The sequence below is a fragment of the Dromiciops gliroides genome, chromosome 2 (assembly GCF_019393635.1).
Source record: "Dromiciops gliroides isolate mDroGli1 chromosome 2, mDroGli1.pri, whole genome shotgun sequence".
Classification (NCBI taxonomy): Eukaryota; Metazoa; Chordata; class Mammalia; order Microbiotheria; family Microbiotheriidae; genus Dromiciops; species Dromiciops gliroides.
Genome location: NC_057862.1, coordinates 662,751,224 through 662,777,213, shown reverse-complemented (window position 1 = coordinate 662,777,213; position 25,990 = coordinate 662,751,224). Strand labels below are relative to the sequence as shown.

The window sequence follows — 25,990 nt, the reverse complement described above, 5'->3', positions numbered from 1 at the left end:
TTCCATATGAAACTGTACAATATGTACGGGCAAAGCTTAAAGCTCGCTTTCAGACCCCAGGAAATTGAATTCATTTTGAAGGAGTGAGGCACTGAGGGACAAGCTCAGAGTAGTTCATCTGAGATAGAAAAAGAATGACCTCCTACTGGACTAGGAACACTGACATCTGATATTGCATTATTGTAGTTCTGACTACAATAAGATGAGAGGATTTAGAGCTGAAAGAAAGGGACAAAGGAAGCAAGAAAGAGATGCAAATGGATAAGGGAGAGAAGGATGAGAGGGGGGAGTAATGGAAACTATTCAAGTCCCCAGCATCTCTGCAGAGAAGCTAGGCTATCTGACATGAAACCAAGGAAGATAAAAATTGGCCACGAAAAGAATTTTATGCCAACTGTGTTAATAAAATTGTTTCACATTAGTGTTAATGCTTTATCTCTGAGGTCTTGGAATATAACACAGAGAAAACAGATAAACAGAACTGTCTCTGAAAAGAAAATTACTTGGGATTTTCATTTACAAAACAGTCAATCAAGGAAAAATCTGTGTCAGGGTAATATGTCAGATAGTGGATTTATATCATGTTAGAAAGGAGAGAGGTTTTAGAAGTCAATTCATCCAAATTTTCCTTTTTACAGATAAGGAAATTGAGGCCCAGAGGAGTAAATTGATTGGCCACAGACTGTGCTACTATTTAAAGTCACAGCCAGAACTAAAATCTAAGTCTCCTGTGCTTATATTCGCTCCTGCCCAGGAAAATTTCCTTGGGGTAAGAGATAAAAAGACAGATTTCCTGAATTATACATTAAATGAGATTTGTTTCCTAGAACCAGTGACTAACAAGTTTCATGGAGGCATGATTATTACTAAGCTTTTTATTATACATTTAGGTTATTAATAATAAAGATATATTTGTAGACAATGAATGAATGAGAAAAAAAACATTTATTAGGTACTTAATGTACTATGCTAAATGCTGGAAATACAAATACAAAACTAAAGACGATATCCCTGCCCTCAAGAAACTTACATTCTAGTGGGGGGGGGGGGAAACACATATAAGGGACTAGTTGCCATAGAGGGGCTAGGTAGTGCAATGGATATAGTGCCAAGTCTAGAGTCAGGAAGACTCCTCTGAGTTAAAATCTGGCTTCAGACACTTTCTAGGTATATGACCTTGGGCAAGTCACTTAACTCTGTTTGCCTCAGTTCCTCATCTGTAAAATCAGTTGGAGAAGGAAATGGAAAAGCACACTTGGCCAAAAAAAATCCCAAATGGGGTCATGAAGAGTCAGATACAACTGAAATGATTGCACAACAACAACAAAGCCATAGAGGACTACTTTGGTTTGGACAGGTGTAATGAATGTAATTAGCAGAGTCCCTGTCCTGATTGGCTCTGTCTAAAAAAATACATCATAGAATATAGCTCAAGTTGAGCTGCCTCTAGTGGTGTCTCCTAGGATGTCTTGGAGTTGGGCTTCTTCTAGTGACATACTTGTCCTTTGTCCATTCCAATGGGCCATGCATATTTTGGCTCTATGCTAAAGGCTTAATGATTTGAGGTGATACAACAAGCTTGGGGTGGTCCCTTAGTCTTCACTCCCCACCTCATACATGATGGCTATAGGGGAAGAAGTTGTAAAACTATATCACAGAGTATTGGCAACTGAGCCAGGAAGAACTACCCACTTAATAGACCTTAAAGAGGGCAATGCTACCCGCTGGCCTGTCAGATGTCCAGCCTACTGGGTATATCAGGACTCTTTGAGCCTCTTGCTGGAGTGGTTGGAGGAAGTTCATTTCCCCCCAGACAAACAGGAATGGTGAACTACTCCTAAGCCTGCATGCGTGCTGGCTTAGACAAACTTGAGACTTTATCTCAAATCCTTAGCTGCTGCTTCTGCTTGTGTTTCTGTCCTGAGCACAGGTGACCAAATAGTAATTCTGAGATGAACATTTCCATCCTTGGAGCTGTGTCATTTGAAAATATATGGAGGTGTCTGTCTCTGTTCTGGGTTTTAGGGAACTTAACTGGGGTTTCTGATATATTGCTACTTATAAATTAGAGGTTATAGCACCAGTCTTTGGTGTTAAGCATTTATTAAAGCATATTAAATGTTAGTAAAGAGAGAGAACACATTTTTCAGAATTAGAGTTCAGAAGCCCTGCATACCTATATAGAAAAGAGAGAGAGAGAGAGAGAGAGAGAGAGTCACATGGCTGCCTCCTCCAGCGTACTAGGCCCAGCATAAAATCCCAGGATGGGGAGAGGCGCAGTGAGAAGAGACCAACTCCCCCCCCCCCCCTTCTTCAAGGGGTTTTATCCTCTCTCAGGTAGAGGCGAGTCAATGCACATTGATCCAAACTAATTGGCCACTCTATTGATTGACATGACTTGGGGGGTCAACTAGGTGAGTTAACTTCCCTTAGGTCAGTAAGGTCAATCTACATTTCTTTGCAATTCCCCTGACTCTAGACTGGTCTTTTTTTGTGTGTGTGTGAGAGGCAATTGGGGTTAAGTGACTTGCCCAGGGTCACACAGCTAGTAATTGTTAAGTGTCTGAGGCTGGATTTGAACTCAGGTCCTCCTGAATCCAGGGCCGGTGCTCTATCCACTGTGCCACCTAGCTGCCCCTAGAATGGTCTTAAAAGAGGTCAGGCAAGGCTTCCTCAAGTGGGGGGCCTCTGGGATCCCCCAAACCCATTATTTTTTCACAGAGAAATAAATTCAAGGTGTCTGAAGCTCCAAGTCCCTCAGGTGGTGCCAGCTGCCCTGAGGGAGGGGCCCTTTCCAGCTACTACAGCACTTCTTGAAAAAGACAAACCATAGACAAGAGGAGGAATCCAATCCTTAGCCTGGCTTTGCAAAAGATCTGGACCTTGAGGAAGATAGCCAAAATGATGGGAAAGTCTATGCAGAAAACCAACAAAACATTTCACGATTTTATACTTTAAGTATCAGACTCCCAGAATATCATAACAGTAGTTATAAGTTATTTCTGCTTGTTTAGGTTTTTGTGATGGTATACTCAAGAGGCATTTATTTTTTGTAGAGGAAATATGTCCTATTCTATATCTGATTAATATTGTATATCAAATACCTTTCTACTTTCCCCCTTTGGAGAGATACTACACATTAACCAAACCTAAGCCTTATGTGATTCTCACCAGGACTCTGAGGTCAAGTCAGAGAGTCTGAGAAAAAGAACCTAACCCTTTCTTTAGGAAGTAGACTACCAGGGGCAGCTAGGTGGCACAGTGGATAGAGCACTGGCCCTGGAGTCAGGAGTACCTGAGTTCAAATCCGGCCTCAGACACTTAACACTTACTAGCTGTGTGACCCTGGGCAAGTCACTTAACCCCAATTGCCTCACTAAAAAAAAAAAAAAAAAAAGGAAGTAGACTACCCCCAGGTCTTAACTCTATCCTTATGCATATATTTCCATAGATAGGGGCCAATTAGCGGGAGTAGAAAATATTTGTAAGTGGATGGTGATTTATGGGTGATGAGCCTTTGACTCTCTCAGAGTGACTGAGTCAGGCAGAAGACAGTGAGGTCTGCCTGGGACTACTCAGGGTATCAGTGTGTAAGGGGCTAAAATTCTAGCTATACTATCTAAAATCTAATGAGTGGTCGCCAATACATTATAAGCTTTAGCAAGAGTATTTAAGTGTTCAAGTATTTATTAAAGAGCATTAGGATCAGAGAGAAAGGTAAAAATCTAACTATTTCTAAGAGACCCATCATCCGACCCACTACGGTGAGGTCAGGAACCAAAAGAGAGACAACCCCTCCGCCAATGTCCGCTTCCTACTTCGTGTCCTCCTCCCAAAAATGGGAGGCTCCTCAAGTTGATTGGCTGGTAGTTTTAACAGACAGTACCCATGAGCAAACGTCACTTCCTGAAGCCAAGGACCCGACCACATGGCTTGCCCTCAGATGCCTTCTCCTCATGGTGGAGCTACAGTATCTCTCCAGCAGGTGACGTCATTCCAATCGTTACAAGTGCCACTAAGAGGCAAAGCATGCAACCTCATAGACTCATAGATCCAGACCCTGAAGGAATCTTAGAGATGACTGAGCCAAACCCCTTCATCTTACCAAGGTGAGGTTGCATAAGAAGCAAATATTAGAGCTAGGATTTGAACCATCTCCTGATTCTAAATCCTATGTTCTTCCCACTGCATTATGCTGCCTCTCCTAGATTTCCAGAATTAAAAAAAAAACGCTTAAAAAAAACTGCTTGGGCAGCTAGGTGGTACAGTGGATAAAGCACTAGCTCTTGATTCAGGAGTACCTGAGTTCAAATTTGGTCTCAGGCACTGGACACTTGCTAGCTGTGTGACCCTGGGCAAGTCACCTCATTGCCCCACCAAAAAAACAAAAAAAAACAAAAAAAAACCCTGCTTGAATTTGGACAAACTGTCAGCCTTGTGGTAGATTCAGCCATTTGATTCCCTAATCTTTGACAGTGCCCCACTCAGCTCTGCATTCTCTGATGAGTACTGGTCTCACACTCATCTCAGAACCTTGGACAGCAGCATTCTGCATTCTAGTCAGTCCATAAATATTTGAGGGCTTAATATGAGCCAGGCTCTGTTGTTCATCTAGCCAGGCCTTCAGATTGTCTCCTTCGTTTTCAAACATGATACTTTTGCTATGAGTGGAGATTAAATTACCTTTACCTATTACCTGGGATTTACTGCCACTCTTTTCTTGAAGGACAATGATAAGATGTGCCAAAGTTTAGCAACAATGATAATACTCCAGTGAATTTGTGATCTCAGTTTGGATGTTCAGTTTGGATAGCCCATCCCTTCCTGCCCAATTTGTGGTACTCTTGTACATGTCATCCTACAAATTTTCCAGAGGGTATGCACCCAATGTCTCTGGTGTTGTATCTTTCAAGGAATCTTGAATGATTCTGAAATATAAATGTCCAATACCCTTTTGTTCCCCCCTTTTTATAGCTAAGGAAACTGGAATTCATATAGGTAAATTTACTTGCCTCTGGTCATGTAGCTACTTAGTATCAGAAGTGGGATTCTAACACAGGTCTACCTTACTGAAAGTCTAGCATTTTCTCCCCAATTGGTTTCCCCAACACATACTTAGAAACAAAATAGGATGAGTGTTTGTGCTGTGGAACTGATGATTTCAAGTTGTTGGCAATGAAATACAACTTATCTTATTCAAATTCAATTCAACAAATGTTGATTATGTTTCTACTATAGCATATAGAAGTCAAAGACATCCCACAATGACTTTTTTGGTCCTTTACTGATTCAGCCGAAGTTCTCATCTCATCATTTTCTTGCAGATTCCATAAACCTAACAAGTAAAATTTTCTGTCCTCAGTCTAGCAGGTGGTAGTAGCTAGTTGCTGTGAAGAAGATGTAAGTTACTAAGTGGGTCATTTTTGAAGACTCTATTTGGTGTGTACTCTCTCAAGCTTACTCAACTTTCAGGATTCCCCAAAATAAAACCACATTTTCATGTAAAATTAAAATAGTTTAATAAAAACAAAAATTAATTATAAAATTACATTACAGTAACTTTATTTTTTGCAGGGCAATGAGGATTAAGTGACTTGTCCAGGGTCACACAGCTAGTAAGTTTCAAGTGTCTGAGGCCAGATTTGAACTCAGGTCCTCCTGAATCCAGGACCAGTGTTTTTTATCCACTGTGCCACCTAGCTGCCCCCTACGGTAACTTTAAAAAACAAAATAGTTATGTAGGCACATGTGTGTTTTTTCATGGCTGACTATTGACTTTGAGCCTTTTCATACCTCTTTTCCCTAATTGACTTAGTCTTAAAGCCCCATGCATCTTATACAGGTTGTCCATACTTACTTAGCATCTCTGATAATATAGTGCATGACAAATATTAATGATGATGATAGCTAGTATTTGTATTGCAATTTAAGGTTTGCAGTGCACTTTATATATCTTTATAAATGTTATCTCATTTGATCTTCACAACAATATTATGAAGTAGATGCCAGTTCCATTTTGCAGATGAAGAAACAATCTGAGAGAAATTAAGTGACTTACCCAGGATCACACAGCTAATAAGTGCCTGAGGAAGGATTTGAGTTCAGGTCTTTCTCACCCCAAATGTAACCTAGTAAATAGTAAATAACCTAGTGGTCTACATTGGAGGGGATTGATACATGTTATTCAATTTTTAGTAAATTCTCCCTCAACAGCTATACTTAAATAAAATTTGGTTTAAAAAAAGATCCACAAAATTTAGCACATCATTGTAGACTATACCATTCATCATGTTGCCACCCTGCTCTCATTACCCAATCCAACATATGTCCTTGAACACAAAACACTGCTGTTTTTTCTCTTCCCATTGTATATATTATTTCCTGTTTTATGTGAATGAGTACGGGAGATGGAAAGTCAATCAGCCAACTAGCATTTATTAAGGTCTTACTGTGCAAGACACTGTGATCAGTACTGAAAAGTACTAGGCTGAAATCTTATAAGTTTCAAAATATCAAAAGAAGCACCACAGATCCAGCATCTGAGCATAGGAATCAGCTAAACCTAAGAAGTGACCTGCTTGATCCATTCCAGCAGTTAACTGACCTTGTAGCCTAGACATTATGTCCTGTAAGCAAAGTAGTATTTCATCCATCATCTCTGTCACAATTGGAAGTGAAATGAGTGGTGGAAATTTTCTTCTAGTCACCACTTTAAGCTTGAGTTTATTTTCACCTAAGACCACTCAGTTTCATATCTGGTTATACTTTAGTTCTTGCTATATCATTTCTGCAAATATCCTCTGTTATAAAAAATGGATGTTTGTTGTTTAAGGGTGATATCTAGGAGGTATCAACAGGTTAAGTTATATCAGGGGCTAATCACTGGCAATGATATTGGAAGGAAAAGCACTAGAATGAGTGGTAAATATAGTAGCATGAGAAAGATCACCCCAAACTCTCATTACCTCTAGAACCCTAAGAGGAATCAGTAGCCAAGATCCAGGCCACAACCTACCAGTGGAATTATGTCTGACATACAGCTCTACTGGAACAGTTTGATGATTGTGGGTAAAAAGTCCCCTAGGAGAGATTGTTGAGCTAGAATTTAATCTAGAGATCAAAATGAACCAAGAGGCAACCAGTCCCTGAGATGGAGAAATGAGGACAAGTATAAAAAGGAAAGGAGTTAGATTGTGGAATAGATAAACTAAATAAAGCCCAACATAGTAGGGACTTAATATATTTTATGTATTGAATTGAAATCAAATCAGTGGCAACTTTGAGTTGTTCATCTCACCTCTCACTTGTCAATTTGGTCAATAACTTACTATATGTTGATTGTAAAGATCATTGTTCAGTGACAGTGAAGATTTCTGTACTTTGGAAAGGGGAGTGCTATAATTACCAGGTTGCTGCTTTAGAATCTGGAGTCCTTGGGAGAAATGATTCAATCCATCACATTTAACAGGATCACGCTTAAAATCACCTTAAACATATGAGACATACTTATGGTTTTTAAAATTTATTTATTTTTTAAAATTTTATTTTATTTTTGCGGGGCAATGGGGGTTAAGTGACTTGCCCAGCCAGGGTCACCCAGCTAGTAAGTGTCAAGTGTCTGAGGCCAGATTTGAACTCAGGTCCTCCTGAATCCATACCCAGTGCTTTATCCACTATGCCACCTAGCTGCTCCATTTTTAATTTTTTTACACTTATGGTTTTTAAAGGCTTCCAAAGAAAAGAGATACTCTCAAATTTCCTCTGAAGCTCAATAGAATCTTTTATTTGGATCATTGATTTTAACACCTTCAAAATGTACCTCCTTACTTTGTTAATTTGCTATTTCAAAAGCATATATCTTAATTTCTCAATTATATGGTAAGCTCTTAAAAGGACAAAGAAGTTACCTGCTTGATCCATTTTTTTCTCCTAAGTATCCAATGTAGTGGTATACTCAGAGCAGATCTATAATAAATGCTTATTGATTGAAAGAACATCTCATATCTAAAAACTTTTTATATCTACATCAATTCATTGTGTTTAAGATTGAATTCTGCTCCTTTTGATCCATGTTCAATGGAAATGAAATTTCTTTGAATGAAAATTATTTTCAGGTACATGTTAGACTGCTGAGTTCTGAACATTCTGTGATTCTAGGAATTCACAATGCCCTGAGTTCCATATTTTTGATCAACAGTCAATTTCTATACACATTTAGGCACCTTTGGAAAAGTACATTTGCAACTGGCCAAACAATTTTAGAAAATAATTTTGTGGGGCAGCTAAGTGATGCAGTGGATAGAGTACCGGCCCTGGATTCAAGAGGACCTGAGTTCAAATCCAGCCTCAGACACTTAACACTTACTAGCTGTGTGACCCTGGGGAAGTCACTTAACCCCAATTGCCTCACCAAAAAAAAAAAGAAAGAAAGAAAATAATTTTGTATTATATGAGAAAAGTCTAGCACATGGTATGTACTTAATAAATGCTTGTTGACTAATTCCACAATTAGGTATATATACCTAAGTAAGTCAACTGATCAATTAATCAACAAGCATTAATTTAGTATATACTATGTAGCAGGAAATATGCCAAGCACTGAGATTTTAAAGAAAGAGAAAAACAGTCATTGCCTCCAAGAAATATGTACAGAAATACATATATTTGCAACTGCATGAAAAGTAGATAGAAGATAATAGAAGTAAAGGGACTAGCAACTTGGGAAATCAGGAAAGGCCTTCTGCAGAAGGCAGTGTTTGAGTCGAGTCTTGAAGGAATATAGGAGGTCTAAGAGGCTTGGGGGTGGGGTGGAGAAGGGGAGAACATTCCAGGCAAAAGGGACAGTAAATGGGAGTTAGAGTACCATATGTGAGGATCAAATATGTATGTTCAAAGTGCAGAGTGTATTGATGGGATTAATATGTGAGAATACTGAAAAGACCAGTTTATGAAGACCTTTCAAAAGCAGAGGGATTTATGTTTCATCCTAAGGGTAAGAGGAGGCCACTGGAGTTTAGCAAGTAGGAAGGTGGCATTATTCAGACCTTTTAGGAAAATTAGTTTGACTATTGCATTATGGATAAACTTGAGGCAGGGAGACCAATTAGAGAGTTTTTTTCCAGGCAATGGAAAAAGAAGTCCTAAAGAACAACAATGGAGTAGAGAGGAAAAACCTATGAGAAATGCTGTGAAGGTAGAAATTAAATGATTTAACTGATTTAATATGGGAGTAAGAATCAAGGATGACGCCAAGCTTGCAAACCTAGGAGATTTGAAGGATGGTGGTGCCTTCAAGAAATAGATGGTAGGAAAAGGGGTGATTTAGGGTAGAAAGATAATGAGCTGTTTTTTACTATCCTTATATGACCCCTAATGATAATAAGGTTCAGAGGAAGCATGTGTACCCTCTCCCTGAATTAAAATGTAAGCATTTTATCCTTGTTTAGTCCTTATGATTGTTCATTCACATTTACCTCCTTATGTTTTTCTTGATTTCTGTGTTTGTGTTTCAAAGTTTCTCCACAGTTATGGTCTTTTCATCAGGAAAGCTTGGAAGTCCTCTCATTTCATTAAAGGTTCATTTTTCCCCTGTAAGATCATATGCTCAAGCAGGATGACTTCAGAAAGGCCTGGAAAATGAACATCATGATGTATGATGAAGTGAGAAAAAGCAAGAGAACATTGTGCACAGAGACAGCAATATTGTTTGATGAAGAACTGTGAATGACTTAACTGTTCTTAACAATACAATGATCCAAGACAATCCCAAAGGACCATAGATGAAACATAGTATCCACCTCCAAAGAAAGAACTGATATTGATTGAACACAGACTGAAGCATGCTATTTTTCATTTTCTTTCATTTTTTCTTTTACTTATTTTCTTGTACAAAATGACTAATATGATGATGTTTTACATAATTACACATGTATAACCCATATCTGATTGCTTATTACCTCAGGGAGGGGGAGAGGAGGGAGGGAAGGAGGATAATAATTAGAACTCAAAAGTATAAATAAAAATATTTATTTTTTTTTTTGCAGGACAATGAGGGTTAAGTGATTTGCCCAGGGTCATATAGCTAGTAAGTGTCAAGTGTCTGAGTCTGGATTTGAACTCAGGACCTCCTAAATCCAGGGCCGGTGTTTTATCCACTCTGCCACCTAGCTGCCCCTATTATTTAAAAAAAAAAAAAGATCATATGGGGGCAGATAAGGTGGCAGAGTGGATAGAGCACCGGCCCTGGAATCAGGAAGACCTGAGTTCAAATCCGGCCTCAGACACTTGACACTTACTAGCTGTGTGACTCTAGGCAAGTCACTTAACCCCAATTGCCTCACCAAAAAAGAGAGAGAGAGAGAGAGAGAGAGAGAGAGAGATCATATGCTCAGTTTTTCTGGGTAGTTATTCTTGGCTATAAGCCCATATCCTTTGCCTTCTGGAAAATTGTATTCCAAGATCTCTGCTCCTTTGTAGTGGTGACTGCTAAATCATATTTTATCCTGATTGTGGCTCCTTGGTTCTTGTATTCTTTCATTCTGCCTGCTTGTAATATTTTTTCTTTCACTTGGAAGCTCTGGATTTTGGCCGTAATTGTCCCTGGGAGTTTTCATTTATGGATTTCTCTCTGGAGGTGATTGGTAGATTCATTTTATTTCTTCTTTGCCTTATGGTTCTAAGAGATTTAGGCAGTTTTCTTTTTAAGATCTCTTAAGGAATAGTCACAGAAAAAAAAAGGCCTGGGTGATACTAACCCTGTTCTTTTATCTACACTTCAATTTGCTCTAGTTTTATAATTGAATTTTCAACCCCTTTTTAAAATATAAAGCATGGATCTTTACTAACATCAATTTCAAATTAAACACTAAATTTAAAGATGAGACCTTTATTGGAGCAACTTTGAAAAAAAACAAATAGATGACAGAGAGACCACTAGGTGGCACAAAAGATAGAGTGCTTCCCCTGGTGTAGGAAGACCTGAATTCAAATCCAAACACAGACATACAAACTAGCTTTGTGATTCTGGACAAGTCACTTAATTGTTGTCTGCCTCATTTTCCATATCTGTAAAATGGGGATAATAACAGTACCTACTTCCCAGGATTTTTGTGAGGATCCAGTGAGGTAATATTTGTAAAGCATTTCTATATCTGTCACTTAATAAATGCTTATTTCCTTTCTTCCATAGTCTGAAATGCATCTATATATCTTTCTTTTTTTTTCCTTTTTTTTTTTTTAGTGAGGCAATTGGGGTTAAGTGACTTGCCCAGGGTCACACAGCTAGTAAGTGTTAAGTGTCTGAGGCCGGACCTGAACTCAGGTACTCCTGACTCCAGGGCCGGTACTCTATCCACTGCACCACCTAGCTGCCCCCTATCTTTCTTAACTGATAGAGAACATTCAGTCCTTTCAAACCTCTTTATGCTCATCCCACTTTACTTAATCTCAACCTATACTATATACTAACATGCTAGAACTATTTGGTATCAAAATCTTGATACCTTATTCTTCAGTTGAGGTCTGTATCTTATAATCTTTAATCAAGCTACAACCCATATAATTTAGCACTTGAAGGGGAAAATGAGACTGACCCCATCTTGGAGCAACTATAACAAGTAGAATTGATATGCTAAGTATGTTCTTGTGAGGGTGCACTTTGAAACATAAACATAAAAACCAGGGGACATTATATTCTCTTTGACATTCTTCTACTATTGCTTAATCCATTCCCCTTTTATACCTATACAGGTACAATGCAATCAGTGTTCAAAGTGATCTGACCCTGTTTTTTTTTTTTCAAACAAGTTGGCTCATGTGACTTATAATTAGCTTGATTTTTTGTTACACTTAATTATAAACTGCCTTGGATATTTACTGTTATCCTTCCAGATTGGGTTGCAACCTAGATGGAATGAGGAAACATTTCCCATACTTCTTTTTGTTCCTTAAAGTGCCCATTGCAAGACTCAATAGGTGTTCATCAAATACTTTATTGAATGATTGGCATGGGAAATTTCCCTGATTCCTGAAGGATTCAAGAAGACCTCTCTATGTGACCTTTAACTTTTGTAAAACTCAAGAGGGGTTAGCAGTCTAATGTCCACAGTGTGGGCGTTCTGCCTCCTCTCCCCATAGGATATGACCAACAACAGGAAACAGATGTCATGACATGAGAGCCATCTGAGCTTGACATGAAGGTTTCTGTTTGGGGCTGTGTCATTGTGGGAGGGTGGCTGTAGTGTTGCTGACAGTGATAAACTCCAGCATCTTCAGCTTCTACTCCATGGATGGTCAAGGTGAAGTCTAGTCTGGAGCCAGCTCCTTGGAATCGGGCTGGGGACCCAGAAGCCAATGCAGAAGCACCAAAGATAAGGAGCTTGGGTGCTTGTCCAGGTTTCTGCTGGTACCACGCAATGGAGGTGCCCACCCTAAATCTGGTTCTGCAGTGGAGAGTGACATAGTCTCCTGGTGACACTGCCACAGTCTCTGGAGACTGAATCAACATACTCTGTCCCCTGGAATCTGGATGAGATATTCCATTAGAATAGCACAAACCATTCTTTTCTCCTGATGTTAGAAAATAAACTTAGATCTATGAACAAATTATGACATTTTAAGCCTTGGCATAAACTAAATTATAGATAGTCCATCCATATAAGAAATGCTTCAGTACCAGGATGCACTGTCAAGGTCTGGGCCCCTCACTATGTCCTAGTTACCAGGACACTGTGCCAAATATAAGACGATAGGACAGCCCCACTCTGGGGAGCTGATTAATCAAGACATTGGTGACATTATTGATGGAGGCTATAGGTGAGCATCTTCTAAATATAGAAGAGAAAGCCCTGGATGATATTCTGAATGATAACTATGTTCTTGTGAAGGTGCAATTTGAGAATTTAAACATAAAAACCACTGGGTGTTATAATCTCCTTGACAATCTCTGTCTAAAGCCTGACTCCATTCCTAGTCATGCAGATTAAACATCTGTGCCCGGGCAGCTAGGTGGCACAGTGGATAAAGCACTGGCCCTGGATTCAGGAGGACCTGAGTTCAAATCCAGCCTCAAACACTTGACACTTACTAGCTGTGTGACCCTGGCCAAGTCACTTAACCCTCATTGCCCTGAAAAAACAAAAACAAAAACAAAAAACCAAACATCTGTGCGTATTTCCCTTCTATTACATATCTGTTACAGTTCCTTCCCTGTTTTTGTTTCTCAGGGTTTGTATAGGAAGGTTCTTACCTTGAATGGAAAACATCAGTAGCCAGAGGAGCTGAGCCAAGGGGCTCCCCTCAAAGATTCCAAAGAACATAACCAGATCTTCCAGGAGAGCGGTGGCAATGAACTGTCTGATTGTCCCTTACACGAAACCAGTAATTGCAAGGGTTTAAGTAGGCATGAGATCTAAGTGGGGTCAGTTTGCATGTTCCAACCCAGAACCCGCCTCTAAGATCATAAGATCATCTGAGTTCATCTAGTGCAACTCTCTCATTTTGCAAATGAGGAAACAGAACTTGCATCCAAGGTCACCCAAAGAATAAAGAGTAAAACTGAGATTCTAAACATATCTGATCCCATGTCTCCACTCTGCTCAGTGGAACCTGGCTGAAACTAGAAGTGTAACAACTTAGCCCAGGAAACAGCTCTCGCACTGTCCCTACAGCATCTGAAAGTCAGTGGCTCCCATCATTTGGAGGGGAAGAGAATTGGTTTTCCACTCATATTGACAATCCTAGCATTTCACATTGCTGGAAGGTGAGAGTAATATCTGCCCAAGGTCCAGGAATGAGAGGCTAGGAGGTCCCAGAATGAGGGTCCCAGGAGGTCCCAAGAGATGTATGGTGTCTTTGTGGGAGGTCAGCAAATTGCACCCTGGTCCCTTCATTCCACCACTTGGAAGCATCAAAACCTTCCTGAAACTGTTTCCCATGATCTGTACCAGGTACTTTGACACACAGTCAGGGAAGAGATGGAAGGAGTGGGAGACATGGTAAGAACATTACCCCCAGGGTTCTCAGAGCCACTAAAACAATCTTGGAGAAAACCAAGTAATGACATTATCTCTTTTGACTAAGCAGAGAAAACTTCTGAATAGAAGCACCAATTCTTAGAGGGGGGAAGCAACATACAGAGCAGGAGATTCCCATTTTCCCATTCATTCTGATTCAGAATCTGGTTTTAAGAGCTGAAGGATCTGAGCAAAGAGGCTGGGGCATGCATGCAGGTAAGTAACAAGAGTCTTGTGGATATTCTGGGATAGCTAATACTACCTACATGAGTAGATACCACTCAGCATTTCTCTGAGTAGATGGTGAGGGTGGAACACTGAGAGCAGTGATTTGGGGATGAGGAGAGTCCAACTGGGAATGGAAGAAAGAAGAGAAAGGAGAAAGTTTCTTTTGGCCGTGTAGTTAAAACTAGAAACAGCCCAGGAAAAGGGACTGAAGACAACTGTTGTTGTTTGTTGTTCAGTTGTGTACAACTCTTCATGACCCAATTTGGGGTTTCCTCAGCAGAGATACCAGAGTGGTTTGTCATTTCCTTCTCCAGCTCATTTTACAGATGAAGAAACTGAGGCAAACAGGGTGAAGTGACTTATCTTGGGTAACACAGCAGGTTTGGATTCACGAAGATGAGTCTTCTTGATTTCAAGCCCAGTGCATTATCCACTATGCCTCCTCATGTTTTAGGAGAGATATAAAATGATATATCCCCTACCCAGTGGAGGGTATGATCATTTGATATGGCAATTTAACCCTTCAGGAAGCAGCTGGCATGTGGGGTGAAACTAAAAAAAGCTACACAGGACGTTTATGCTCAGGTTCTGTATCCCTATGGGAGAGAAGCTGCCATGCTTCTGATCAGATCCTTAACTGACAATTTAGGAGCCTCAAACAATTGACAAGGGTTGAAGAAGGTCATTTGCAGTAGCTCAAGATACCGGGAATTTTGTATGTTAGTGAAGGACAAATATTTCTGGGGAAAGACGTCTTGTAAGAGAGAGTGGCAATCACAGGAAGCAAAGGAGGAGGTAACTTTTCCCATTTCTAATCTACCAAAGATGGAGGAATTGCAGCCCAGAATGAGGCCAATATTGCCACTGTAGCTGCTATAGAAGGGGAGGGGGAGGGAATAAGCATTTATTAAATGCCTACTGTATGTCAGGCACTCAGTTAAAGACGTTACAAATGTTACCTCTTTTGATCCTGAGGATGAGACCAGGCAAGGAAAGAAATGCTATCAGATGCCTCTAAATGATGTTCAGCTAGAAGCTCTATTTTCTACCTGGGTCAGTTTTTCCTTCCATAGTTCCATCCTCCTCCCTTCAAAAAAAATGTTACATCAAAAAGGAGGGGAAGACTGGGCAGGGCTTGGGCTAAAGGAAAAGTGAGCAAAGCGGGTTTATAATGCCAGGGGACTGAAGGGGAGCAGGAGAAGGTGATCTGAATGGATGGAGTGGTGGTCTTTGTGGAGAAAAAAAGGGAGGTTCCAACTCTCAGAAAGAAGCTGGTGGCGAAAAGAAGCCAGACTTTTCCTTCCCATCGGGTCTCAAACTTGTCCTCCAGCAGCCTAAGTCTTCTAAGCATGGCAAGAAAAAAAAAAATGGTGAGACTATAAGCCTTCCGCAATAGACACACCCCACTCCTAGTTGTCCTAAAAGGTGTAAATCACCTTCTGGGCCAGCAGAGGAAGGCCTATGTGATTTTTTTGTTTTTGTTTTTCTTTTTTGGCAACTGTGGTTAAGTGACTTGCCCAGGGTCACACAGCTAGTAAGTGTTAAGTGTCCGAGGTCGGATTTGAACTCAGGTCCTCCTGAATCCAGGGCCAGTGCTCTATCCACTGCACCACCTAGCTGCCCCCAGGCCTATGTGATTTTAAGGAGCTTGTGTGTCCATCCCACCCCCCAACCAAAAAAAATGTCCTGTCCCTACCTGCTCACTTACAGCTGACAATCCTTCGAAAAGGGACAAAATTTTTCATTCCACACTTAAAGAGAAACCCTTTATGGGGGAAAACAAATTGCCAATTAAAATACTATTGTAAGGGAATATTTTTATGGAGAAGGCTTAAAAATGGGATTCATGTGGGAGAAAATGAAAGTGAAAAATCATTTAATAATGACCTTAGAAGTAGGAGAAACATGCTAAGTAGCCTTAGGAGGGAGGAAGGCCTTGGTTGAGAGTTGTAGAGATGGTTTGTCAACATGGGCAGTTCCATGTGTCTCAAGTTAGGACAGGGCTGCTCACTGAGTCTCAGGGAGATTATGTAGCCTGTTCTACAGGGCTTAAAAGGAAACACCTCAGATTGTTAGCTTCCTATAAGACAAGCATGACTGGAGGGGTCTCAAGAGTCTCCTGCTTCTGGTTAGAATTGTACCCCTCATTAAAAAATGTATTACTCGTACAAAACAAACAAATGTATCTTCCCTGTCTGATATCTTCTAGAAAGATCATAGGATCCTAGATTTAAAGTTGGAAAGAATGTCAGTGACATCTACTTCAACCCCCTCAATTTACAGAGAAAGAAACTGAGGTAGTGATCAAATGGCTTTCCCCTGATCACACAATAAATAAGTATCAGAGGTGAGAAACTCTGAGTGTAAGGATGGAATGCATTACAAATTCTCTTTCTCATCCCTGATTCTAGGCATCCTCTACAGGCCCACACTGTGGGCCACTGCTTTGTAGAAAGTGGAGGAATGTTTACAGGCGAACTCCCTTTCCATGAAGTGTTTTCAGCTCAAGCTGACAGTTGTAGACCCAGAGTCATCCTGCTCCTTCCCCAGGCCCTAACAGCAGAGACAATTAGGGGAAACTTCCAATTCTCAATCATTTCCTTCTTGTTGAGAAACTCATTGGCACCTGGCCATCTGGATAAGATTCCTGAAGACCCCAGATTAAGAAATGCAGTGGTTTCCCTTTAGAGATCAATGTTCTCTCTCCCTGTCATCAGGAAGAACATGGTGGCCTCATCAATCCCAAGAATCAGAACTTGGCCTCAATGGAAACAGTCGAGAATGATAGGAGTCAAGAAACACTCAGAAGTGAGAGGCAACTTCACTTTGTGAAGTCCTTGGTATTGGCAGAGTATAAAAAGCATTGGCAGTGGAATTCATAGTTGGGGTTAAAATCTTGTCCATTGGGGCAGCTAGGGGACACAGTGGATAAAGCACTGGCCCTGGATTCAGGAGGAACTGAGTTCAAATCTAGCCTCAGACACTTGACACTTACTAGCTGTGTGACCCTGGGCAAGTCACTTAACCCCAATTGCCTCACCAAAAAAAAACAAAAACAAAAACAAAAAAACCCAGAAGTACTACAAGGTGGGCAGCTAGGTGGTGCAGTAGATAGAGCACCAGCCCTGGATTCAGGAGTACCTGAGTTCAAATCTAGCCTCAGACACTTAACACTTACTAGCTGTGCGACCCTGGGCAAGTCACTTAACCCCAACTGCCTCACCAAAAAAAAAAAAAGAAGAAGTACTACAAGGACAGAATTTACTCCTTAAATTAAACTTTATTTTCCCTTTCTATGGTGTATTTTGAGTTTTGTTCTTTAAATGTGTTTTACAAAGAAAAGATTCCAATAGATAAGAGTGCTGGGCTATAGGCAGGAAGACAGAATCCACTTAGTAGCTATGTTACATTGATTATTATTTTTTTTTTTTAGTGAGGCAATTGGGGTTAAGTGACTTGCCCAGGGTCACACAGCTAGTAAGTGTTAAATGTCTGAGGCCGGATTTGAACTCAGGTACTCCTGACTCCAGGGCCGGTGCTCTATCCACTGTGCCACCTAGCTGCCCTTGCTATGTTACATTGAGCAAATGGCTTAACTTCTCTGAGATTTAATCAGGTATTTCTCTGGACTTAGCTACAAAATGATCTAGTTGTAATCTGTCACAGGTGGAAGAAGCCAGAATACCAGGAGTTTTGTATCATGATGAAGTCACTGCTATTCCACATATCAATAGAAAATAGTATGTTATTATTATTTATACATATATAGAACATTTTAGTCAGTGTATTATATCCTTATGCCCTCCAAAATGAAGAGCCTCTGAGATTTTCCTATCCAGACTCCCCAACTCTCTCCCTGGATCAGTTCATCAACTCTTTCCTACCCATTCCCAAATTCTGGGGGTGTGTGTGGCAGGGGAGGGGGAAGGAATTAATGAACAATTTATTGCTGCTGCTGCTGCTGCTGCTGCTGTTGTTGTTGAATAGTCTCAGTCATCTCTAACTCTTTGTGTCCCCACTTGGGGTTTTCTTGGCAGAGATATTGAAGTGGTTTGTCATTTCTTTTTCCAGCTCATTTTACAGGTGAGGAAACTGAGACAAACAAGGTTAAATGACATGCTAAGGGTCACATAGTTATTAACCGTCTGGGGCTGGATTTGAATTCAGGTCTTCCTTAGTTCAGACCCAATGCTCCCTTAATGTATATGTGTAATGTGTGCCCATTTTAAGAATAAAATAAGATAAAAATGGTCCCCTGGAAAGAGAACTGGCACCAAAGCCATAGGACTTAGATTCAAATCCGGCCTTGGAGTTACTATGTATATATGAGTCACTTCTCAGTTTTCCCATCTGTAAAATAAGGAACTAAAATGACTGCTATATCCCTTCAGCTCTAGATCTATGATCCTATGATTTCTTTTTTTTGGTTTTTTGTTTTTTTAGTGAGGCAATTGGGGTTAAGTGACTTGCCCAGGGTCACACAGCTAGTAAGTGTTAAGTGTCCAAGGCCGGATTTGAACTCAGGTACTCCTGACTCCAGGGCCGGTGCTCTATCCACTGCGCCACCTAGCCGCCCGATCCTATGATTTCTGACCCTAACTGTTGTCTTACATGGTTTACATACAGGTCCCACAATGAAGAAGCTTAATTATTTCTTCTTAGCTCCTTTGCCTGGAATTAGGGCAAGTGGCTACGAGAAGCCAATGATAATTCCACTGGATGGTCCATGGTTCCAACAGTAGGGTTCATGAAGAATTAAGCCCAAAGCATAATATTCTCTATATTTTACAGGATGTGTTTTGTAAATAATTTAACTGAAATAGCCAAACACAGCAACCTTGATTGATGTTACTAAACAATTTATTTAAAAGATAACACATTTAGAGCAAGATGTAGACATATATACACTTAGGTGCAATTTATTGCCTTTCTTATTAAGCTTTCCCTTTTTCCCCTTTAGGGTTGAGAGAGACAAACCCTTAGCTCCTGCTCTCACCTACTTGCTTCTCTTCTAAAATAGCAGGCTTTTAAATGCAGGGACTTAACCAACAAAGTAGCTGCCAGCCAGGCATGATTTAAGGTATACCCAGAAGGTTGTCATTCCCAAAAAATGATGTCCCCACTCTGTTGGCAATCCTTTACTTCATAACTCATCCCTGCCTTTTCATCCTTCTGTCAGTCTTGATGAAATCTCTCCAAGAACCCTTCATAGATGATCCAGCCAATGTGAAGAGCTTCTTCTGGTTCTCTTTGGATCTTGTGAATCCCCATGTGTCACTTGAGTTATCCATCCATTTTCTCATCTTTACTACAAGAGAAGCCCACATTCTTTTTGAGCTAGTCCCCACTTCAATGCCTTTGGAGCCAAATCTTATGCACAAGCCATCACTGGTAGCAGGCTACAAACAATTCACTACTGCCATGCATCTTTCCTTTGCCTACTAGGCTATCTTTAACCGAGTCTTCTGAGAATGTGGTATTCCATGATCAGCAGCTTATAATGTCATTGGGAAAATACAGCATTAAAGAATTGGGTTTTCACAATAGTGCAGTTTGGGATCACTAAAAGCAAAGCGTTGCACAATTCACTATATGCAATTCAACCTAATCTCTTCCTATGAAATTCTGGGTCCAGGCTCATTACCCATAAAATATATATCAATGTGCTAGCTAGTTGGACCACCCTTCTAGCACCATGATATAACTTGAGGAATGTTCAATTTTCATCCACTTTATTTTTCCATATTGGATACACTAAGCTCTTTCACATTTCTGGATATTTTACTGTCAATCAGTCAGTCAACAAGCATTTAAGTGCTTACTAAATGCCAGGCACTGTACTAAATATTAAGTGTATTCCTGGTCTTGATGCAGGCCACTTGTAAATAGAAGCAATTGGAGAACTTTGCCTTCAACAAGAAATCCTTTCATTTAGACAATGTGCAAAACAACTGCCATATTGAATTGCATTTATTTTAGCATATATCCAACCACTTAGCCCTATTCTAGCTATTAATAAAACTGGAAGCTATAACAAAGCCACAGCAAAATGGAAGAATAGCTGGTAGATCTTTAGAAAAGTAAATAAGTGAAATGTCAAATTATTTTCATGACACTCCAAGGCAACAAGAAATATCATTTCATGCTATATTTTGTTATCTCATGTTGAAGTTTTCACCAATTTTACAGACCACAGCAAAGGTGAATAAAGCTTATATACCAATATCCATTACAGAGGAAAGGGTAGAAAATGTTTTTAAAAGAACTCAATGAGATTCTCTAAACAAAATAAACAATTTTGATGCTGAAGTGAGCATGTGGAGATGATAAAAACTATGTTGGAGAATAAGGTTCAGGAACAAGAAAGGAAAGGAGTCAAAGACTTGTAGACTACTCAGAAGCCTCACATCAATAAATTGTGAATATCTTTGATAGAAGTGTGGAAAGCACTTGATGTGCCAAATATGTAACATGATATCTTAAAAGACAGGAAACCATTGGTCCATTGTAGCAGTGATTTTGAAACCAGCTGATGTTATACAATCAGATTAGCTACTGATAAGAGAAAAGGTTAAAGTAAGCATCAAATTGTGGGGGGTCTCAAAATCAGAAATGGATAATAGGCATTGCTTTTATCATCATTTCCTAGAAAAGTCCAAATTATGCTGACTAGTTGTCACAACAAGAAGATCAAAAGAGCTCAGAAACTGTCACAGGTAGCAGGCACTCAACTTTGCAAAGCAGAGATATAATAGCCACAGGTAGCAATAGTTTGGAATGCGAGCTCAATTTGCAAAGCTACATAGAGAAGGGCAGAAGACCAGTGTCATTGTTCCACAGGACAAGCAAAAGCAGTGAATGAATGAATACATGGGATTCCAAAGAGCAGCAGAACAACTTTAGCTAAGAACCAGAAATACATCAAATAGATGTGAAATGAAGCATATCTTTCAGTGGCTTTACAATGACATTCTTAAGAGGGACAAAAGTGGACCTGGCACATTTGCACTCTTAACCCCTCAGGACCAGATCTACCAAGGAAGTGGCAGTGGCATTAAGATGATGAAATTGAGATCTGGACTTGATCCAATTTACATACAAGTTCATCTATGATGGAGGTGGCATGATTAAAAAAAATCATTATACTTATTCAGTGGATTGGTAAACTGAAGTAAATTGCATCTAATTAGTGGTAGAGCTAGGATTCAAAACCAGGTTTTCTGAGTCTGAACCTTGTGCTCCTTTCATGACCCCATACTGCTTTTGGAATAATACTATAGATTATGAGAGGAACAGACCCCAAAGCATAGGGCAGAGTTGAGCTATATCTTGATATGAGAACAGCGGCTGCTCTGGACATAGGTTTTGGGATGAATCAGATGGTCCTCTGAGCTAAAGAACCAAACAGGTCCAGGGAGGTGGGGAAGGCTATAATAGGTACTGGAATACTATGGTAGGTGGGATGATTATCAGTAATAATCTGCAAAATCTTCAGCTTTCTGGCTTCTGATTTTGATAATGAAATCTATCCCATACCTACCACCACTGAATTAGGCTGGACCCCCCAGAGTACAGAGTGGAAACCAAGTAAATGGAGAACTGAGGAATTTTCCTTGGTATCCATTGGTACCAGGACAAGCCGGTGTTTTTATCACAGAATATGTGGAGTCTTTGACTGGCACTGCAAGTGATGGCCGCTCTCTCTCCTGGTGTCATAAACAGGGAATATGGAGACATAGCACAATATCCACGCTGGAGTCTGAAATGAGTAATGAGACACACATTTAAGGTTATAAAGTCAATAGTTTGTGTTTGCTTCTCAAACTTTCCCTTTCTTTTGTTTATCACAGTATATATGCTGTTATTTCACCACTACCTAATTTTTCTAATTCCTACCCAATCCCATATTTTCCTCAACTGGTAGAGAAAATGTGGATCACTCTTAGAAACTAATCCTCCTATCTACTCTCTCTGCACCTGACTTATTAAGCTTACAAAGTGAAAAGAAAACTGGATCTGGAGTCAAAAGACTTGAATATGTTCATCTATTACTTCTGTGACTTTGGACATCTCACTTCTCTGGGACTCAGCTGGTTGAGTCTCTATGTCTCTAAACATAAGAGGCTACTCTCCCAGGATTCTGAATCAAAACAGAGAGGAATATTCAGCTATGTAAACCTGTCATCCTCTAGTGGCCAAATGACAAAATTATTTTATTATCCAATCTGATTTTCTCCCTCATATTTAAGTGGGTAGGTTGTCTGCCATGGTTACTGTATTTCCTTTGCCTCACTCATATGGACTATCTACTAAAACGTCGAAGGGGGTTGTATCACCTGCATTCGTGGTAGGCACATCCACCTTCCTAGCTGTGTGACCCTGGGCAAGTGACTTAACTGTTCTGAGCCTCAGTCACCTGTGAAGTGGGAATAACAACAGCACCTACCTCACAGAGTGGTTGTGACAGTCAAATGAGACAGTTATATAAATTGATATGGAAACCTTAAAGTGTTATAATAAATGAAAGCTTTTAGTACTGGGTACTAGTAACATTATGGGCCCAATTTTGTAGCTGAGGCAATGAAGCCTCAGAGAAATCAAGTGATTTGCAAATAGTCTCACAGCATGGTGCAGAAGAAAACAGGTTGGATGTTGAGTTCAGAGGGGCCTGGGTTTGAATCCCAGATCTGCCAGGTACCACTTGTATGACCCTGGGCAGGTCACTTTACTTCCCAGGGTCTCAGTTGCCTCATCTGTAAAATTAGGGATTGGGTTTAGGAGATCTCCAGATATAGGATCCTAAGTGTCAGAAGTGAGATTTGAACCAAAGACTTCCTGAATCCAGGTGCACTGTGCTATCCATCCCGATAGCCTGTTTCCCTGTAAGCTGGGATGTTTCTCAAGGATTACTTATTAGATGACTAAAATCATCCAGCTATGGATTTTTTTGTATTCTCAACATATAAAAATGAATGACCATACCTATTTTACCTTACATTATGTGTAATGTATGTAGTATATAGTATGTGTAGGCATGTTGTATATGTACAATTTTTTCATCTTGTCTTTCCCAGTGAAAAGAATGTTTTCTTTGTATCCCCAGCATTTAACAGAATGCTTAATAAATGCTGGTTGAATTACTGACTGACTAGTCATACCTAGAAACTACATCATCCCCCTTCTGGAGGAGGCTTTAATGGGTATCTGCCACCCCAACCCCTATCATCCCTGCATGCACTGTTAGTGTTTTCTTTTTGAGATTACCATCCATTTACACTATATATAAATGTATATTCATATATACATATGTGTATATATAGTGTAAATGGAAGGCAGTATATATGTATGTGTATATATAGGGGCATATATGTGTGCATTTATCTTTGTATTTGCACAGTTGTTTTCATGGCCTCCATTAGAAGGTGGGCTCCTTAAGAACAAGCACCCCGGTTTTTGCCTGTTTTTATACCCACGGTGCTCATCACAGTTCCTGGCTCATAGTAGGCTCTTAATAAATGTTTGTTGACTGACACATGATGGTGAACACAATTAGAAAATCTTAATTTACAAATGGAATGCGTCGAATACATATGCTGGGATTTTGAGTCAATGCTAAAGTCAATTAACTGATTTATCGTAGTGAAAACTGAATCAAGAATTTCATTCAAGGCTGATTCACAGGTCCCTTTTAACACTCGTTTCATTGTAAAGAGGAGCAAGCGTCTGGTTTCAGTAGAGGCACCCTTTGACTCGGTCTTTCTCTCTCTCTTCCTCTCCCTCTCCTCCCTCCCCGTTCCCTCTTCCCTTCGCTCTCCCTCTCTCGCTCTGCAATTTCTTTTGCTGCCATGGTAACAGTTCTCACGTCTATACTATTGAGTCCTGAATCTCTTATCTCCATCCTTGATGTCATTCCGCCCCCCCTCCACCTCCCTCCCCCAAGCTCCACACCTATCCACATTAAGATGCCTTAAATTAAATTCCTTTCTATTTAGGAAACCCTTAGGAAGGGCCCAAAGTGTTCAAGTCACTTAACAGTAAGGAGAGAGGCTATCTGTGATTTACCAACCCCGTCCCTTTTCAGCCAAGAAATCCTACTGAAAAATTCAACATGACGCTGGAACACTAAAGATCAGTATTGTTGCAATGAAGTCCCGTCCAGCTCCAAAGATGAAATCCTAGGGTGTTATGAGTCAAGCGACAGGCAGATTCATTTCAATGCTCCCAAATCAGAGCCCATCTCTAATTAATAGCACAACTTACACGGAGCGCAGTTAGTTTCCTTAAGAGAGTGGGCTGCGCCAGCCTGCCAAACGTCCCAAACCCGATTTCAGTTGTAAAACACTCTATTTCCCTCCGTCCAACTTCCCCTTCCAGCCACAGGGGCCGAAGCATGAAGTCGGGATTGGCAGCTATGCTTACCTCCTCAAACATTCATGGGTCGGGTGGAAAGCAGCGGCCCCCACGGATGCCCACGATGCCCAAGCCCCGGATCTTTCCGCTGGGCCCCCCTCCCCAGCCGGGGGGCTAGGAGGTGGGTGGGTGGGTGAGGGCCATCCGGGCGGGGCTGCTGTTCTCCTATTCTAGCTTGCTCGCCTCCTGCCACTGCCGGGTGCCTTCGTTCCAGGCCATGTAGACGAAGAGAGCTAGCACTATATGCACGGAGACCACGGCCACGATCGCGGAATAGAAGTAGCTGTCGATGGTCGGCAAGCCCAGCATGCCTTCGAAGAGATACGTCTTAGACACGAAGTAGAGCCCAATGGGTAAGGTGATCATCGCCGCGGTGAAGAGCATCAGGGTCCGCAGAGTGGCCAGGAGCGCTCGACCCTTGCCCAGACCGGGGGGCTGCAGCATCTGCAGGGCCCGCAGCTTCTTCTCGTCAATTGGGTCCATCTCGGGATCGGGCTGGACAGCGGCTATGCAGACTGTCCGGGAGGGTGTCCCTGCTTGTCTTCACTGAAGCCGAGGGGCCGCAGCGCCGTCAGCTGACCCCACTCTGCGCCAGCCTCGCAGCCCCAACACTGGATCCTGGAGCTCATGTGACTCGGGGGTACTGGGGGGCCTAAGGGGGGATGCTGTCGCATGTCCCCCCGGAGCCCTTGGCAACGGCCCCTCCTAGTCCGCTGGTGGAAATGCGTAGCTTTTACGCAGGCTTGGCGTCTGTCTCTGCTCTCCCTACCTTTGCAAAACCGTCACTTGTTGCCAAGGCGCTGGTCATCATTAGCTGCACACAGCCGGACACCTGGATCTCAGCCCCTGGTCCTGCCCTCCCTACCTTTCCTGTATCTTCAGCTGCCCATAAGGTCTCACTACCTGTTGTATCACTGCCTTCTCAAACTTTGCTCGTACTAAATCGAAAGGAAGACTGACTCAGTGATAGACACAGAAGACAGGTAAGCAGGGGCAACATAGACACATTTACAAGAATAGAAACGCAGAGACATACAGGCACACACGTAGCCTGCTTCCAGGGCCCAGAGGCATCAGAACTTCAGGATGAGTCAAATACCCTTCACTTTGTGACACCTCCTTTCATCATTCATTTCCTCTCCCTTAAACGCCAAGGCAGAGATTTTTAACTTCCTTTTGTGTCACAGATGACACAAACGTCGGTCTAAAAATATGCTCCAGGCACTCTATAAATATTATTTCATTTGATCCTCACAACCCCCATGAGAGGCTATTATTATCCCCATTTTACAACTGAGGAAACTGAGGCAGACAGAGGTTAAATCGTTTGCCCAGGATCT

General features: G+C 41.0%; 1 protein-coding gene across 1 annotated transcript; it reads right to left on the bottom strand.

The window, feature by feature from the left end:
* Positions 1 to 19,082: 19,082 nt before the first annotated feature.
* Positions 19,083 to 25,767, bottom strand: LOC122741080 (vacuolar ATPase assembly integral membrane protein Vma21-like). The gene is made up of 2 exons (XM_043984160.1): positions 24,660 to 25,767; positions 19,083 to 21,999 (listed from the first exon to the last, which is right to left on the bottom strand). The coding sequence occupies exon 1, from the start codon at positions 25,131 to 25,133 to the stop codon at positions 24,816 to 24,818; it is 318 nt and encodes a 105-aa protein (XP_043840095.1). The 5' UTR covers positions 25,134 to 25,767; the 3' UTR covers positions 19,083 to 21,999; positions 24,660 to 24,815.
* Positions 25,768 to 25,990: the final 223 nt, after the last annotated feature.

Excerpts from the sequence above, each read along its gene's own strand:
- LOC122741080 (XM_043984160.1), bottom strand. The coding sequence starts at position 25,133 with ATGGACCCAATTGACGAGAAGAAGCTGCGGGCCCTGCAGATGCTGCAG.